Source organism: Carassius carassius, chromosome 6, assembly GCF_963082965.1.
Source record: "Carassius carassius chromosome 6, fCarCar2.1, whole genome shotgun sequence".
NCBI lineage: Eukaryota > Metazoa > Chordata > Actinopteri > Cypriniformes > Cyprinidae > Carassius > Carassius carassius.
In genome coordinates this window covers 17,962,445-17,981,394 of record NC_081760.1, presented here as the reverse complement: position 1 = coordinate 17,981,394, position 18,950 = coordinate 17,962,445, and the positions used below count along the sequence as shown (strand labels likewise).

Below are 18,950 nucleotides of genomic sequence, written 5' to 3'. Positions count from 1 at the left end.
TACTCATTTTCAAGAAACATCTAAAGACTCATCTTTTTCGCCAGCACTTAACCAACTAATACTAGCACTTTCCTTTTCTTGTCTTTCATATTTAAAAATAAAAATTCTTATCACACCGGATCCATGGTGGTCAAGTCAGTCGGCAAGGCAAGCACTTCTTCCTTGTTTCATGGTGGGTACGTACTATGCTTCAAAACGTAGGTGCTGATTGGCTCCTGTGCGCCAATGAACGCTATCTATCGATCTATGCTCGATTGCTCTTCCTTCATCCTCCAACTACCCGGATGTCTGTCTCAGTAACTTGAAATTGAATTTGAGAACTGAATCTGAATTGTGTGAAGTGAATGTGAAGATATATAGAGAGTTTAATTTTAAGTGAGGATCAAATTTTATTGGACAAATTTTATTAGACTACAATTCAGATTCAGTTTTTGAATAATACAATTTCAAATTATACAATTCAGATTCAGTTTTTCAATGCAATGATTCAAATTAAACATAGAACTTTCAAATTATGTTATTCAAATTCAGTTATTCAATGCAATTATTCAAGTTTAGCAATTCAAATTCAGTTTCTGGTGGCACACATTTCAGACCATAGATTTGAGATGGAAGAATTTCCTTACCTGAACTGGTGGAATGTGTTAAACTTTTAAAAGACAATAAAACACCCGGGAATGATGGCTTAACGGGAGAATTTTATAAAGTATTCAATGATAAACTCTCTCCTTTCCTGCTGTCTGTGTTTGAAGTAGCCATTGAAAAAGGTGAAACTTCCTCCGACTATGAAATAGGGCGTGATTACTTTAATTCCTAAACCAAATATGAATAAATTACACATTGAAAACTGGAGACCCATTAGTTTACTTAACAATGATGCAAAGCTATTTGCTTTAATTTTTGCAAAAAGACTTAAACATAGCCTGAATCAAATTATAGATGAAGAACAATCTGGCTTTATGCCCAAAAGACACATAAGCAATAACATGCGTTTAATTTTAGACATGATAGATTACAGTGACCTCCTTCCGAATAATAGCTTCATACTATTCATTGACTTTTATAAAGCTTTTGACACCATCGAGCATAACTTTATATTCAAATCCATTTCCTTTTTTGGTTTTGGTAACTATTTTCATAAGGCAATTCAAACCTTATATAATGGATGTTCTAATTCTGTTAAACTGAAAATGGGAACATCAGAAAGATTTAGTATATCACGTGGTATTAGACAAGGCTGCCCGGTGTCTCCATTTTTGTTTCTCTTAGTTGCTCAAACAATGGCTACACACATAAAAATGTCTCCCTTTTCAGGAATTAATGCTGTTGGTTAAAAGTTTAAAATATGCCAACTTGCAGATGACACAGCCATCTTTTTAAGTGACCGAAACCAAATTGGGACTGCAGTAAATAGTATCAAAAAATTTAGTGATGTATCAGGGTTGGTAAGAAACATTAATAAATCAGTTTTGTTCCCCCTGAAAAATTGCAATCTGGCCAGTTTTGATGGAATACCAATTAATGAAAAAGTGACATATCTTGGAATTGTAATTTGTAAAAATAAAGAGGAACGTCATAAGTAAAATTTTGATCCAATTGTTAAAAAAAATACAATCTAAATTAAATTCATGGTTAATGTTAATGAGAGTCTCTATTTGGCAGGGTCTTAATATCAAAGGCAGAAGGTATATCACGCTCTGTATATGTTGCCTTATCACTGGATATCCCAAAAAATACAATTAAAGAATTGGATAAAATACTGTATGATTATATCTGGAGGAAAAAACCCCATTATCTAAAAAAAGATGTTATCACAGGATGTAGAGACCAAGGTGGTCTGGAAGTGCTGGATTTTCATACTATAAATAATAGTTTTAAAATTAAATGGATTATAGAATTCTTGAAAAGCCCTGACAGCATCTGGAACGCTTTTCCATCATATCTGTTCAATACTCTTGGTGGCATACATTTTCTACTGAAATGTAATATTTCTATTGATAAAATTCCCTTGAAATTAGCTGACTTCCACAAACAAGCCCTTCTATCTTGGATATTGATATATAAACACAACTTTAGTCCACATAGATACTTTTTTTGGATTAATAAAGAAATTCTTTATAAAAAGAAGTCTCTGTTTTGTCAGCCATGGTTTGATAGAGGAATTCTGTTGGTAGGACAGTTATTGAACAAAGATGGTTTGCTCATGTCATATTTAGAATTTCTTCAGAACTTTAACTTCCCAGTGACACCAAAAGAATACGCAGTTGTATTTGATGCAATCCCTACAGGTTCATTTCAAATTCTAAAACACATATCATTTACAGATATTAGTGCTGAATTTAATAGAATTTTTATTGGAGATACAGACATTACAAAGAAAGAATACACCAATAAATATATTGGAAATCAAATTTCATGCTCGGTTCCACCTGCTGCAAAGTTTTTTTGGTATTCAACCATGGGTGATTTAAATTGGGAAAAGGCAAATACTACTATTTATAAATAATGTATTAATAATAAAGTAAAAGAAAATTCATTTAAAATTTTACATCAAATTTATCCTGTTAAAGATACGCTAAGAAGATTTAAAATAAACATAGAAGAGTCTTGTGTCTTTTGCCAATCAAATAGGGAGACTATTTTTCATTTATTTTATCACTGTATGTGCACAAAAAATTTTTGGTCTGATTTGAATGAATTTATAATCACAAAATGTAATGTAAACATCAGAATCAATATTTTTGATGTCATGATATACTTTTATTTATGTGGTTTGTCCAAAAATTTAATTTTTGTTATTCAACTGTTTATTATCTTCGGAAAATACCATATTCACAAATGTAAATGGTCTAAGTCATAACCTAGCTATAATGTATTTCATCTGGACTTTAAAACATATTACAAAACAATAGAAAACATGCAAAATATGAAGGCTACAAGAACATTTCATCTCCTGAAGGAACTGAATATATTTTAATTTATTGTTATTTATTGTAATTTATTGTAATTTAGTTTATTTGTTATTATCCTCTGGTCTGTACATTTCTTTTTTGTTGTGCAGGTTGCACAGTATTTGTAGTGTTCTCTGTACCTATTGTCCTGTGCATTGTTCATAATAAAGTTTGAAAAAGAAAAAAAAAGAGAAGTTATCTGAAAACTAAGAAGTCACTGCAACATGCGAGATCACAAAACAAACTTGATAAAAGCGGCCGTTTGTTTGCATGCTTTGTTATTCAAATTCAAAAGCATCGATGTTTTAACAATAGAATAAGTGATACATTGATCATATTGATTTAATTTATCAGGACTCAAAATTAATCACACATAAAAACACTTATTTCTATTTTATTTATTTATTTATTTTTAACGCTTATGAAAATAGCCTGCTTATTCAGTCGAGTCTGTTTCTGTTTATTTGTAGCCACAGTAGCCTTTACGTCACATTTAGAATGAATGATAATCTCTCTATTTTTATAAAAGCTCACGAACAAAAAACATTATTAGGCTATATATTTTTTTATGATAGGCAACGTGAGCTAAACTCTCGAGACGAGGCTTGTAACAGATAATATAAGTTACTTAATAAATACACGATTGTGATAGAGAATAAGAAGCTGAGTCGGACTTCTTCAAGCGGTCATACTATGGTAACATGTTTAGCGTGCATATATTTTACATCGCTTATAAATATTTCTGCCTTATTAACGTGATTATAATCCACATTGGATCAAGTTATTTCAAACACTCGCCGCTGACTGAAAGTGAGTTTTGAGCTTGACTTATTTAAAAAAGTGTTTAATGCTGGTGTTAAAGCTGTTATCTTTCTGAAATGATCCTCTATTTTTATAAAAGCTCCCGAACAAAAATCATTATTATATTTTGATGATATGCAACGTGGAGCTAAACTCACGAAACGAGACGACAGATAAAATGTTACTTAATAAATACACAATTGTGATAGAGAATAAAGAGTTAGTTTTGAGCAAAACTTATTTTAAAAAGTCTTTAACACTGGAGTTAAAGCTGTTATCTTTCATGATCCGCAGCGCTGACGCTCTCCAGACACAGAGAAACTCCACCTTTGTTCATAACCACTCCTCTAGCCCCAGCTGGCCCCCTTTGGCCCAAGGTTTTGGTCAGGCCAAAAAACCCTGGCCGTTGACCCCGAGGAAGCCCCGGCGAGGCACGATCAAGCCCCGGAAACACGGCTAATGTGTATACATCAGGGTGCTGATAATTGTCACACCTTTTGCACAGTGGGTAAAACTGTAATCTGCTGATTGGTCAGTTTGAATGTCTCACATATGTTTTTTAGTCACATGGTCAAAGAGGGGCCAAAAGAAGACTAACTGCTCTGTCTTTTTTCTTTGCTAGAGCTCTCTTCTTAAGGCTCGGCCTTCTCTCCCCATTTCTCTCTCTCTCTGCCCAGCCCTTCCCTCTCAACGCAAGGTAATATTTTACATACATACTCGGTACAATTAACTGTTTATGTTTTACCATCCTTCATCTATTTTGTATCCAATTCAAGTGTAACCATATCAAAATATTGTTATTGAACAATTTCAATGATTAATTATGTGCTAACCTTTCTTAAATCAAGGTTAACATTAAAGTGCTATTGCAATACAATATATAGTCACTCATTAGCAATGCTCTCCCACATATTTAGCTATTCTACCTGCGCTTATTTCTTTCATTGGTTTAACTGGCAGTGGGTGGTAATAGACTAGAAATGTACAGTTTTATACCATCATGTTGATAATGTTTCTTTGGTCCTTCGGCAATCCTAAAGCCTCAACCACTGTAGGGAAAACGTGGGAACAGCAGAGCGATCTGCCAACATTTAAAGTCCTGTAGTGTGAACTAAGCCTCAGTGAGCCTTTTTTATTGCGTCATTGAGTTGTTCAGACAAAGATTTCCAAGCGCTGATCACCCGCTGATTTTCCCCCAATCACAGCCCGACCCGTCGGCGAGCTTGTTGCAAAACGGTTTTAAAATCCTTTAGTGTTAACTAGGCTTTAAAGGGTTGGTGCAGTAGACAACATCGGTACTGGAGTGCCGATGTCCTGCAGAGTTTATGTACATACATTTTGTATGTACATACAAAATGTACATTTGTATGTGCTGGTATATTAAAATAGACAGTTTTGTATGTACGTAAATTACAGAAAAATGTAAAGGGGCACGACACTCAGTTTTTTTAAGTTTTAGCTTGATTTTGCAGTTGTATAGATATACTTGAAGTCATTTTTTATTTAAATATTTTTTTTTATTTTCTTTTGCTTCAATTCCTGCTGCATGTGGAGCTGCAGTCGTGTGGCTGGTAGATGAGCTGCACGGGATACTTGGGTTTTTCAGAACAGAAGCTTAGGGGAGACAGCAGCAGCTCCTGACCGCTCACAGCCTCATTTCTGCCCGCTGATGACATCTGACTGTGATTAGAGCTCAACTCCACATCCTTGTCTGATCCTTGATGATCTGTCAGATATCACATACATCAGGACAGCATCACTGAACTACACACAAGAACATTTCCTTCATCAGCAGGGCAGAAAATAAAACTCAAACCTGGTCTACATATAGCCAAAACCCCGACTGATGTGATTATCACTTTCTAGTAGTAACACATGTATGATCAGATTTTATTCGAAATTCCATGGATTTCATCCTACATCAAAACTGAGGAACAAATCAGGATTTATGAAAAGTAAAAACTGAAAACTGAAAAGCATGAAAACAAATGGTTTTACACTCATATATGGGTCAAAGTCGAGATGTCCATTTTTGGTGTCTGCATTAAATTAAATTAAAAAAGTGATTTTAAATACACAGAAAGCAGTGTAATGTTAAAACAAATAAGGGTGGAAATGTTCCATCGACATTCAGTATATATATAATATATTCTCGTGTAAAAATGAAATTACATACTTGTTCTGACATATACATATTATAATATATAAATGTATTTAAAATACATATTTAAAATAATTTAAAGATATCAGTCTATAAATTAAGAAATTGTTGTAAATATTTTCTTTATTTTGGTTAAAACATAAGCATTTTGTAAAACTTTGTTCCAGTTAACTAGGCTAAAATTAGAAACTAGTAAAATAAAAACATGGCCACAATTTAGCTAAAACTAAAAGAAGGGACAGATTAATAGAACATCCTCATGTTTAAACTCACGGTTTCTCTCTTTATAATCAACAAGGTGCACATAAGGTAAAATATTAATTTTGCAGTCAGCTTCATTGGTTATAGTTAAATAATTAACAACTTTAGTGATTTAACTTTACTATTATTGACACACTATATCCTATTTAATGCTGTTCAGTTGCTTTGACACAATCTGTATTGTATAAATAAAAGTGACATGACAATCACATATGATGAAATACTATCAGGAAAAATGCAGAAGGTTTTCTGTAAGGAGTAGGTTTAGGGTTGTTGTAGGGCGATAGTAAATACATTTTGTACAGTATAAAAACCATTTTGCCTATTGGGGAGTCCCCACAAGGACAGTGTACCAGACATGCGTGCCTGTATGTGTGCGTGTTTGTACGTCTGTCAGTAGCAGTGTTATGTCTGTATTTCTTTGTGCGTTTGTGTGTGTGTGTGTTTGTGCCTCTGACAGTAGAAGTTTTGTGTCTGCATTTGCTTGTACCTCTGTTAGTAGCAGTGTTGTGTTTGTATTTGTGCATGGGTCAATGTCAAGTACAGTGGCGGGGATTGACTGGACTATAGCCCTGTGAGAAACTTACTTAGCCCCAGCACAACCCCTTCCCCCATCCCTGTTATTATAACTCCCAGTGTCGCTTTCATTAACATTGAAAAATTAACATTACAAAACTAAAAACAAATAGAATAGTGCGTAATATGTTGCCAACAAGTAAAAGATTACATTTCAGACACTTTGCAAAATAGCTCAGATGAGATCAATAACAAAAGTCGACAGTCTCAGTCTGAAGTTCAGGATGGAGAGGAAGAAATGTCATCACACAGAGTAGCTACCCTTAAAAAATAGCTTATGTGGAAATAGTTTTATGAATTTTCAGCACTTTTTTGTAAAAATTGTTTAGTTCTGCCAGTTACGCTTCAGGTTTTGTCTGTATTTGTGTGTGTGTGTGTGTGTGTGTGTGTGTGTGTACCTCTTAATGAACATCTTAAAGACATCTTCCAAACATCTATTTGACGTCTGATAGAAAACATCCTGTAAATGTATTGCAGATGAGCAAGCACGTCTAAAAAATATGTCTTACAGATGTAAATGCAGACGTCACATAGACACCTCCTTGATGTGCTATCAGGGTATCAGTGTAGTGTCTGTATTTCCGTGTTTGTACATCTGTCAGTAGCTGTGTTGTGTCTGTATTTGAGCGCGTGTGTTTGTATCTCTGTCAATCACAATGTTGTGGCAGTACTAGTACATCTTACCGGTTTCACACATCATTTCGATCAGATCCTCTTATGTGCTCATATGAGTTGCACATCGACACACAAACACTGAACGGTCAATAACAGATACAAAATTAACATTAAACAACAATATGAAGAACCAGCATCAATGTAAACAACTTTTCTAACGTTACTCACAAAGACGCTGATTAGAAATTAAGTTATGTGAAATTATGTAAAATAATAAACATCACTGAAATACAAAAAAAAAAAAAAAACCTACGCAAACTGAATGAAAATGTCACGTTTATTACTTAACCTACTTCATAAAAGTGAATGGAAGAACGCGACATCAATAAAGAATCATACATGAGTCGGTCGGAATCGAGTGAATTGTTCTTTCAAACCAATTCAGACAAACTGAAGCGTCAAGAATCACTAAGATTATTACAGAGAACCATAAACAAAACATATTTGATGCAAACGTTGCACCCTAACTGAAAATACAGTGATAAGCGTATTATCGCGGTCTTTTGTTTGAATGATGTCCCAAAATACATAGTGAGTCTTTTGTTGTTGAATCAGAACATACTGTCCGAACGAACCGATTCGGTCAAATGAATGGTTTTATGTTTTGGTTCCAGTTAAAGTCTAAACCAATCGATTATCGATAATCTCACGCTTATCGCATCTGTGGTCTTTCAATTACTGTTTTCGACACACTCGTACTACGTACGCCATCGTTTAATCGATTATATTGCTGATAATGCGTGGTTTGTGTATAGATATAGCGTTTTAAATTAATTATCCAGCCATCCATCTGTAATTCGGTGTTCGTCTGTGTATGTCTCTGTGTAACATCACATTTGAAAGTAGCCACTAGTTTATTTTATAACGTTAACACAGTAAACAGATGCCGATTTTATGTTAACGTGCATGAAGCGCACGTTCATGTGGCATCACGTGACGTCGTAGTTGTTATATGTTATGTATCATATACTTCCGGTGAGGTTTTGTAACAATGATTGTGGGCTTATGCAATTATTCACGGCTGCACAATAAAGACTGGGTTTGTTCGTGAACTGCAGCGGATCTCACTACTTACAGTAAGAAAAACATCCATCCATTCATTCGTATACATCATGTTTAGTGTATGTTTCTGTTCAGATAGATGATTCATAACTTAGTTCAGTGTTTTAAATCTGCAATGATAAACAAAGTTTATGTCAACGTACTCTAGTTAGTTTTAGTCAGGGCCCGTATATTTTTTATATATCTCAATATGTATCATTTATATATTGTTTTGTGTATTTCACTTTATTTATATTTTTATCCCAAATTTTACGCATTTTATTTAAATGCTATATTATTTTATTACAGTATTTTATTGAAAACCTTCAGATACATTGAAAACAGTATTGTCCATTGATTATGTATGTTTTGGAGCTGACACAAGTATCAACCGATGATCTCAGAACTTGTCATATGATTACCGTGGTGTGTGTGTGTGTGTGTGTGTGTGTGTGTGTGTGTGTGTGTGTGTGTGTGTGTGTGTGTTTTGTGTCCCCCGCAGATGACTGAAGTCAGGCGGGCCATCTCTGAAGCGCTGTGGGGACTGTGTGCAGCGGATGCCATGTCGATGCCCGTCCACTGGTACTACAACACCCAGGACATCAGGAGGGACTTCAGTGGCTGGATCTCTGGATTCAGTGCACCGCGGGACAGACACCCGTCCAGCATCCTAAGCCTGTCCAGCACAGGTCGTGCAGCTGTTTTTTTTTTTTTTTTTTTTCAAAAACTGTGATATGATTTTTAAACACATTTCCGATATTCCGATATACATTACCAGTAACATTCCCATACATTGATTTATTTGTGGCGTTTGACTTCGTTGAATAAACATGAGCACTGCACGTTTCAAAATCAAAACACGTCGTGGTTGTTTTGTATGGATGTATATCTGAAGGGGACTGTCTTCAGAAAAGTTTCGATGGCATTTTCATTTTATCTGATAAAGAAGCGTTCATAAGCGGAGCTGCTGTGATTACAGTCGTTACTGGAGAAACCGCTGGTTCCACAGCTCTCACAGCGCCTCCTGCTGGCGGAGAATCAAGTTTGCATTTTCAAGGCCGGCTCAAGCAACGTTTTTCTCTCTCTATAGTCTACAGCAACTCAGAGCACTTTTCATACTCGTTTTACTGTTAAATCACATTTTTCAATCTAGCTTTAAACTACCAGTAAAAAGTTTTTGAACAGTGATGTTTTTTTTCTTAAAAAGAAATGATTCTGCTCATCAAGCCTGCATTTATTTGATCCAAAGTACAGCAAAAACAGTTTAATTTTGAAATATTGAAAGAAAAAAAATGCTTTATTTTGAAATGTAGTTTATTCCTGAGATCAAAGCTACATTTTCAGCATCATTACAAAGGATTATTTGATGAATAGAAAGATCCAAAGATCAGCATTTTTCCTGAAATAAAAAGCTTTTGTAACATTATACACTATACCATTAAAAAAATTCTTTCTTTCTTTTTTTGGAAAGAAATTATATAATATTTTATTTAGCAAGGATGCTTTAAATTGATCAAAAGTGATGATAAAGAAATGTATAAGGTTACAAAAGATTTCTATTTCAGATAAATGCTGTTCTTCTGAACTTTCTATTCATTAAATAAACCTGAAATAATTCTACTCAGCTGTTTTCAACATAATAATAAATTATTTCTGACAAGAAAATCAGAATATAAGAATGATTTCTGAAGGATAATGTGACTGGAGTAATGATGCTAAAGCTCAGCTTTGAAATCACAGGAATAAATTATATTTTGAAAATATTTTCAAATAGAAAAAAGTTATTTTAAATGGTAAAAATATGTAAAAAATGTTACTGTTGTTGCTGTATTTTGGATCAAATAAATGCATGCTTGGTGAGCAGAAGATAACTCTTTAAAAACCATAAAAGATCTTACTGTTAAAATTTTTTTGACTGGTAGTGTACAGGTGCTGGTCATATAATTACAATATCATCAAAAAGTTGATTTATTTCACTAATTCCATTCAAAAAGTGAAACTTGTATTTTATATTCATTTATTATTCACAGACTGATATATTTCAAATGTTTATTTCTTTTAATTTTGATGATTATAACCGACAACTAAGGAAAATCCCAAATTCAGTATCTCAGAAAATTAGAATATTGTGAAAAGGTTCAATATTGAAGACACCTGGTGCCACAATCTAATCAGTTAATTAACTCAAAAGACCTGCAAAGCCTTTAAATGGTCTCTCAGTCTAGTTCTGTAGGCTACACAATCATGGGGAAGACTGCTATCTTAACAGTGGTCCAAAAGACGACCATTGACACCTTGCCCAAGGAGGGCAAGACACAAAAGGTCATTGTAAAGAGGCTGGCTGTTCACAGAGCTCTGTGTCCAAGCACATTAATAGAGAGGTGAAGGGAAGGAAAAGATGTGGTAGAAAAAAAGTGTACAAGCAAAATATGGATAACTGCACCCTGGAGAGGACTGTGAAACAAAACACATTAAAAAATGTGGGGGAGATTTTACAAAGAGTGGACTGCAGCTGGAGTCAGTGCTTCAAGAACCACTACACAAAGACATATGCAAGACATGGGTTTCAGTTGTCGCATTCCTTGTGTCAAGCCACTCTTGAACAACAGACAGCGTCAGAAGCTTCTCGCTTCAAAAAGGACTGGACTGCTGCCGAGTGGTCCAAAGTTACGTTCTCTGATGAAAGTAAATTTTGCATTTCCTTTGGAAATCAGGGTCCCAGAGTCTGGAGGAAGAGAGGAGAGGCACACAATCCATGTTGCTTGAGGTCCAGTGTAAAGTTTCCACAGTCAGTGATGGTTTGCGGTGCCATGTCATCTGCTGGTGTTGGTCCACTGTGTTTTCTGAGGTCCAATGTCAACACAGCCATATACCAGGAAGTTTTGGAGCACTTCATGCTTTCTGCTGCAAACCAACTTTATGGAGATGCAGAGTTCATTTTGCAACAGGACTTGGCACCTGCACACAGTGCCAAAGCTACCAGTACCTGGTTTAAGGACCAAGGTATCCCTGTTCTTAATTGGCCAGCAAACTCGCCAGACCTTAAACCCATAGAAAATCTATGGGGTATTTGGAAGAGGAAGATGCGATATGCCAGACCCAAGAATGCAGAAGAGCTAAAGGCCACCTGAGCAATGCCACAGACTGATCGACTCCATGCCACGCCTCATTGCTGCAGTAATTCAGGCAAAAGTAGCCCCAACTAAGTATTGAGTGCTGTACATGCTCATACTTTTCATTTTCATACTTTTTAGTCGGCCAATATTTCTAAAAATCCTTCCTTTGTATTGGTCTTAAGTTATATTCTAATTTTCTGAGATACTGAATTTCGGATTTTCCTTAGTTGTCAGTTATATCATGAAAATTAAAAAATAAACATTTGAAATATATCAGTCTGAGTGTAATGAATGAATATAATATACAAGTTTCACTTTTTGAATGGAATTAGTGAAATAAATCAACTGTTCGATGATTTTCTAATTATATGACCAGCACCTGTATGTTAGCCTACAGTTTGAAGTTAAATATATTAATATTAATTAGAGTCTGAGATGTTTATTTGACAGTGATTTCACAATTCTTGTTTGTATAATTAGTTTATATCTTGTTTGGCTAAATACAAGGAAAACGTGAATATTTATTTATTTGTGCCATTTGTAAAATATATATAGTCTTATAGGAATAGGTTTCATAGATTTGGCAAATACATTTTTCATAAGTTTGTAGGTACTGATGTCTGTTGTGGCTGTTCTTGGCAGTTTTTACAAGGCTTTTTTAATAGTGTTCATATCGATATCGGAATTATATCATATTGACCGAAATTAAGAAATATAAAATATAAATTTTGGCCATATCGCAATAAATAATGCTTGTACTGCTTTACTGAAGCTTGTATGTAATCATGATGTGTGTGATTATTGTGTAGCTGGCAGTGGACGCAGAGCTGGATCAACAGGAACCGCAGCTCCTGTGGTGGGGAACGTGATTCTGCATGATAAGCTGAAGTTCTGGACAGAACCACGTGGATCAGTGCACTACCATCAGGGTAACTGACGAAAACACGTATGAGTGACTTTACACCTGATCACCTGGCCAGTCAGTCTACTGATGATCAGCACAAAACTAAAGCAAGAGCTGTGGAAAATCACAAGAGGGAAACACAGGTTTAGTTTGAGTCATGCAGTAACTAGATCTCCAGGAACTGATTATATGGCATTTACTGCATGCATGTCAAATAGAGTTAATAAAAATGCTGCCTTGGCAGCTAACTGAAATGAATAACTTTAAGTTGAAGTACTAAAGTTAATAAAACTGAAATAAAACAAATTTAAACTAAATAGAAAATAAAAAACATGACAAAAGCAAAACATTCAAAATATTAATATAAATGTAAAAGTATATAAAGAATACTGAAAAAAAGCATGTAACCCTATACTGAAGTCTCATAACTGTAATGCAGTTGAAAGTCGAATGATGACAGACTAAAATGTATGAGTGTATGTGTGACCTGAAACCTGCTATAATGTGAAGCATGTGAAATGTGTGATTTACTGTGTAACTGTAGTTCTGAATCTCTGACTCCTGCAGGTCTTCACGCGGGTGGAAACACTCTGAACACTCTCTGTGCTCTGAGAGTTGCACGCATTCTGTCCACCGGTACTTTTGTTAGTATGGCTGACCCTGAAGCACGAGCCGCTGTTCTGTCAGATTACACTGAGTTTATGACGCGTCCCGGCTCACACAACGACACGTACGCCGAGTCCTTCCATAGAAGCTTCTTCTCTGACTGGCAGGAACTCAGACCTACGTCCTGTAGAGAGGTAAATTATTCTTAGACCACAGGTTCACTGTCAATCCAGTCAAGTCACTTTTATTTCTATATCACTTTATACAATGCAGAGTTTCAAAACAACTTCACAGTGATAAAGAAGAAAACAAAAATTCAGTGATTTAAACAGAATTCAGCTCTAAAGAGAGTAGTAAACAGTCATTGATTCAGTTCAGTTCATTTCCCATGATTCTGTCTTTCTTTCAGGTTCTGGAGTTTGCGGAGCGGCGCTCCAAAAGCATGTTGAGCACGTCCCATGCTGATAGTCAACTGAATGCTATAGGATGTCTTCCCATGGCCATTCCCTTTGTCCTGCTGTCTGCCACAGCCAATGAGGAGGAAGCAGTGAGTCACATGACACCAACATCTCATCCAATTCTCATTCAGCTACTGCATGATGTTCATAAATAAACTCTCTTTAGCTGAAAAAAAACCAGTGGATTTTTACTTTTTTTTTTTTTTTTTTTTTTTTTGTATTTCATATGATTAGAAAAGATTAAGTGGTGCTGAATAAAATAAACACACAATGACTATATTGGAAACAAGTGGGAAGCAAATTTTATCTAGTGGAAACTTTTGATTCTGCACCCAAACAAAACCTCCTGAAAGCACATTTTTGAGATATCAACCTCAGATTTGTAATACAACTTATTAAAATGTATTCTCAGTGTCTCAGTGTTCTCAGAGTTTAGAGCAAAACATGTTTTGGAAAATATTTTACATATAAAATTTGAAAAAAAAATTTGTTTATTTTTTTTAACAATAAACAAACTTTTATTATTATTTATTTATTTTTTCACTTCAGCAATAATCAGCAAGTGTCTTCTTCTGTTCAAAAAGTGGTTAACAAATAATAAATGGATTGTGATTTTGCATAAATATAAATTAGTACCTTAATATCCCCTAAAATACAAAATATTAAATTAAACCATTTTCCAACTAAAATATAATACAATAAAAAAACCACAGTTTTTGACCGTCACGCCCACAGTACCAGAGGGCTGAACATGTATTAACTGAGAATTTTAAATATTGTTCTGGTGGTGTGAATGTGTCCAGGTTTCTGCAGCAGTGGAGTTTGTGAAGCTCACTCATCCTCATCCAGCGCTGGAGCCACTGGTGTCTCTGTACATGCGAGCACTTCACGCCACACTGAACGGAGCATGTCTGAAACAGCAGGCGGAGATGGCGCTCAAATCACCCGTGCTGGACACCTGGGACGTGTGTCAACACTTTATACAGTGCGCTGAGAGGTCAGCAACTCGTATTACACCACAAAAACATTAGAGAAAAAATAAGAACCTATTTATTACAAACAGAAAACTTTAGGACCATTAAGACATTATGCATTGTGATATTATTTTCAGGACAATTAAAACATTGTTGTTATTGTTAATTAAAACTAGGGTTGGAAACTCAGAAGTGAAGACCAGGAGAATCTTGGGTATCTTTAGCAGGACACTTTATTAAGAACCGGCTGTGTAGTGCTAAGGCAAGCATACATTGTATTGTTTAGGCATTCAGTGGGTAGCCATTAAATGTGCCAAATAACACATAGCCTTAGAAGTGACTACTTAAAGATAATACAGGAAATCAACCCCCAACTGTGAGCTTCAGCAAACCTACTAACCAAAGATAGCTGTACGCTGCACCTGGCCACGAGAACTAGACGTGTAAAATTTCACACGTGGTTAACTCTCAGTATGAAGATCAGAGACTTGCAGAACCCCCTCACACTAAATATTGAATTTAATCAGTAAACAGATGCCTTTATGTTCACCTTGAATGTCTAATACAATGTAGATCACCTTAGTTTTTCATTTGATGTAATGTCAGGATGTAGAATCAGCAGATCTTAAACAGATTCTTACCTTTGTAATCCCACACTGTTTAAGATGATTCCTGATAATAAAAAAATTCAGATAATAAAAAAAAAAGATAAAAAACTTGATCATTAGAAATGCTGCCTTGGCAGCTACCTGAAATATATAACTTTGAAGTTAAAAGTACTTAAATTACTAAAACTAAAATTGCCAAGAAGTTGACTGAGCAAAGCCAGAGAAGAGCAGAAGCAGGAGACGAAGTGATGATGTTAAAAAAAAGCGAGTACAATTTTTGGGATAATCTTAGTTGTGTACGTTTCAATGCTCACACTGACAAGCTGACAAGCATAAATCCAATAAGTGTTATTATACCAAAAGCAATAGGAATGGAAAATGACTGCTTCTCAGTAATGTCTCATGATGTTAAAAACCTTGACATGAATATTACTTCTTACTCATGAAGACAAATATACATTGAAACCACACATGAGACTATACAACAATGGAATAATTATATAAAACATAAAATGTGACCTTGGACCACAAAACCAGTCTTAAGTATACATTTTCCAAAATTTAGATGTTTATCTGAAAGGTGAATAAATAAACTTTCCATTGATATATGGTTTATTAGGATCTGACAATATTTGGCCGAGATACAACTATTTGAAAATCTGGAATCTGAAGGTGCAAAAAAAATCTAAATACTGAGAAAATTACTTTTGAATTTGTCCAAATGAATTTTTATCAATGCATATTAATAATCAAAAAATATGTTTTTACATATTTAAGGTATGAAATTTACAAAATATCTTCATTAAACATTTTTACCTAATATCCTAATGATTTTTGGCATAAAAAGAAAGATGTATAATTGTGACCCATTCAATATATTTTTGGCTATTGCTACAAATATACCCCAGCGACTTAAGAGTGGTTTTGTGCTCCAGGGTCACATATGATATAAATGTCTAATCAATACATTAATTAATGAAATGAGTATATAAATTGCTTAAATGATTATATGATTAAATGGAATGACAAAATGATTAATTGAGTTATTGAATGAAGAATGAATGAATATAAAATAAAACACAACACAAATGCTGTCTTGAAGCAAAACACACAGGTTGCTACAAAGAGTCCTTAGTCCCTTCATAACATCAAAATAACACTGAATTAAACATATGTAACCATAAATTCTTATCACTATAATACATATCCTTTTTCATGATAAGCAGCTATTCAGTGAATTTGACAAATGTACTTTACAATGCACAAAATATGTTTTTTATTACATTTAGCAAGTAAAATTTATTTACATAGCACATATAAATACAGCAAAGCTAATCAAAGGTGCTTAACAGAATAAAATTACAACATAGTAAAATACATGGCATAGATTATGTAAAACATTGTAATTAATACTCAAAACACAAAGGAATAAATAAGAATATTAGATTTTTTTTCATTACATTAATGACAATTTTCAAGTTAAATTTGTTAAATTGTCATGGAAAAATGAGCAAAAAATGCTCTTAAAAATAAGATTCACTGTTTTTTTTACACTAAACATTTTGAGTTGAAATGTGAAATCTGAGATTCAATCCACAGTAACAATCTGATGAATGACTCTTAAATTGCTATGGCTTGTGTCTCTTCTGCAGGCTTCCAGGATCATCAGATGAGTGTCTGAAGGTTCATCAGAGAGCTGTGGAGTCTCTCGGACTTGCCTGCTACACACAAGGTTAGAAAACCCCAGACAATTACACACAAAACTATGATGGATCCTCTGACTGTGTGTTTTTTGTTCAGGAGCTCTCAGCAGTCTCTTCTACCTGGCCTACAATTTTCATAATGATGTGACTGGGGGAATCCTGACCAACACCAACTGTGGAGGTGCGTTTGTGAATGACTGTGTCGTGACTTACTTACTGAACGGCATGTTCAGCTGTGCTGATGATAATACGTGTGTGTTTAAAGAATAGTTCACCCGAAAATGAAAATGTGCTCACCCTCAGGCCATCCAAGATGTAGATGTGTTTGTTTCTTCATTATCTTTGATCAAATGTAGCATTACATCCCTTGCTCACCAGTGGATCCTCTGCAGTGAATGGGTGCCATCAGAATGAGAGTCCAAACAGCTGATAAATGCGTCATGATAATCCACAAGTAATCCACATGACTCCAGTCCATCAGTATCTTGTGTGTTTGTGAGAAACAAATCCATCAAAACATTTTTAACTTTAAATGGATTCTTCTGGCTAAAATACAAGTTCATAATCCATAACTCTTCCACCAGTAAAAAAATCATCAATCAGGAGAGAAATATGCACTGATCAAGCACTGTTTCCTAATCAAATCAGTCCAAAATTGTTCTAAACAAACATGTAGGACAACAGGTGATGGACCTTTATACTGGAAGTAGCATTATATTGGACTCACATTTTAGCCAGAAGCAATAGTTTGAAGTTAAAATGTCTTGATGAATGTTTAATATAAACAACCAGCTTTTAGCTTCACAAGACACTAAATGATGGACTCGAGTCATTTGGATCCATTGGTGAGCAGGTGATGCAGTGCTAAATTTCTCCAAATCTGAGGAAGAAACAAACTCATCTACATCTTGGATGGATTGAGGGTGAGGATATTTTTCTTTTGAATTTCTGTGTGAACTCCTCCTTTAACATGCTGTGCATGTCCACAGGTGAGAACTGTAACCGTGGAGCAGCATTAGGGGCTCTTCTCGGGGCCCGGGCGGTGTATCTCGGCTCAGTCGTACCACAGGAGTGGAAGGAAGGGCTGGTTGAAGCTCAGGGGCGAATCACTGACATCCTGCAGGAGCTGAACATATCCACATCAGTCTGATGTTCCTCTACTTGTGAACTTCCTCCTGCACTGCTGTGCTGTTTAGCTCTTCTTTTGACTCTTCATATGTTTTTCTCTCTGCTGTTTATACAGACACACACACTCAAGCATATGCTGCTGGCACAGGAAATGGTGCCCACAGATGTGGTTTCCAGTCTGCACTGTGGAAGACTTTCCTCTCGTCTTTATACCTTCAGTCACACTGTGACCTACTTGCATAATTCTCACATTAGAACTGCATCTGTTATAGACTGAGTACATAAAAATGTAGATAGTTGATGCTTAAAAAATTCTCATTAGAATGTGTCTGAGTCATAAACTTACAAGTTGATGAATGCAGAACATGTGACTGGAGAAGCGGAATACTAAACGCTCTTAAGGACACTATTTCAGAGTTTGAAACAAAAATATATAATATAAATCTTTTTTTGTTGTTTGTTTTTAACTATTTGATCCTAAATGCTTCCATTAAAACAGGCCATGATTTGAAATGGATAATTTGGTGATATAAATTTGGTGACTTGTGTCTGTAATTGTTTTGTTCTTAGTTTTATCTAAGGTAATTCTATAGCTTTTTAAACAATGCATCATAATAAAAAAAATTTATTTTACTAAAGTTATTTTAATAAGACACTTTAACAATTGACCTTTAATTGTGAGTATTATATGAACATTATTAGATATATTATAAATTATCTTCTAAATGATGCACTAATTCAGATTATTTGCACATTTTGTTGAAGATCATCCATTTCTGTGTACAGATGTGTTAATAATCTGGTTTGAGTTTATCTGTCCCGTTCGCGCACCTACATGAACATGCTGTTGTGTTTGTTTCTTGTTTTAATTGTATTTATATTTTTCACTTTTTAAACATAAATCAGATGAATCAGTGAGTGCTATTCTCTGAGTCTTACTGTCATTGTATATGTGTTTGCTGCTGCTCTGTATCAGAGTACATGAGC

At 34.8% G+C, this 18,950-nt stretch overlaps 1 protein-coding gene across 1 annotated transcript; it reads left to right on the top strand.

Moving 5' to 3' along the window:
* The first annotated feature begins 8,229 nt into the window (after window positions 1–8,229).
* On the top strand, window positions 8,230–18,717 carry LOC132142451 (uncharacterized). The gene is made up of 9 exons (XM_059552331.1): window positions 8,230–8,501; window positions 8,969–9,155; window positions 12,392–12,511; window positions 13,054–13,286; window positions 13,502–13,639; window positions 14,354–14,547; window positions 16,785–16,864; window positions 16,933–17,016; window positions 17,825–18,717. Exons 2-9 carry the CDS (start codon window positions 8,969–8,971, stop codon window positions 17,983–17,985), a joined length of 1,197 nt encoding a protein of 398 aa, XP_059408314.1. The 5' UTR covers window positions 8,230–8,501; the 3' UTR covers window positions 17,986–18,717.
* Window positions 18,718–18,950: the final 233 nt, after the last annotated feature.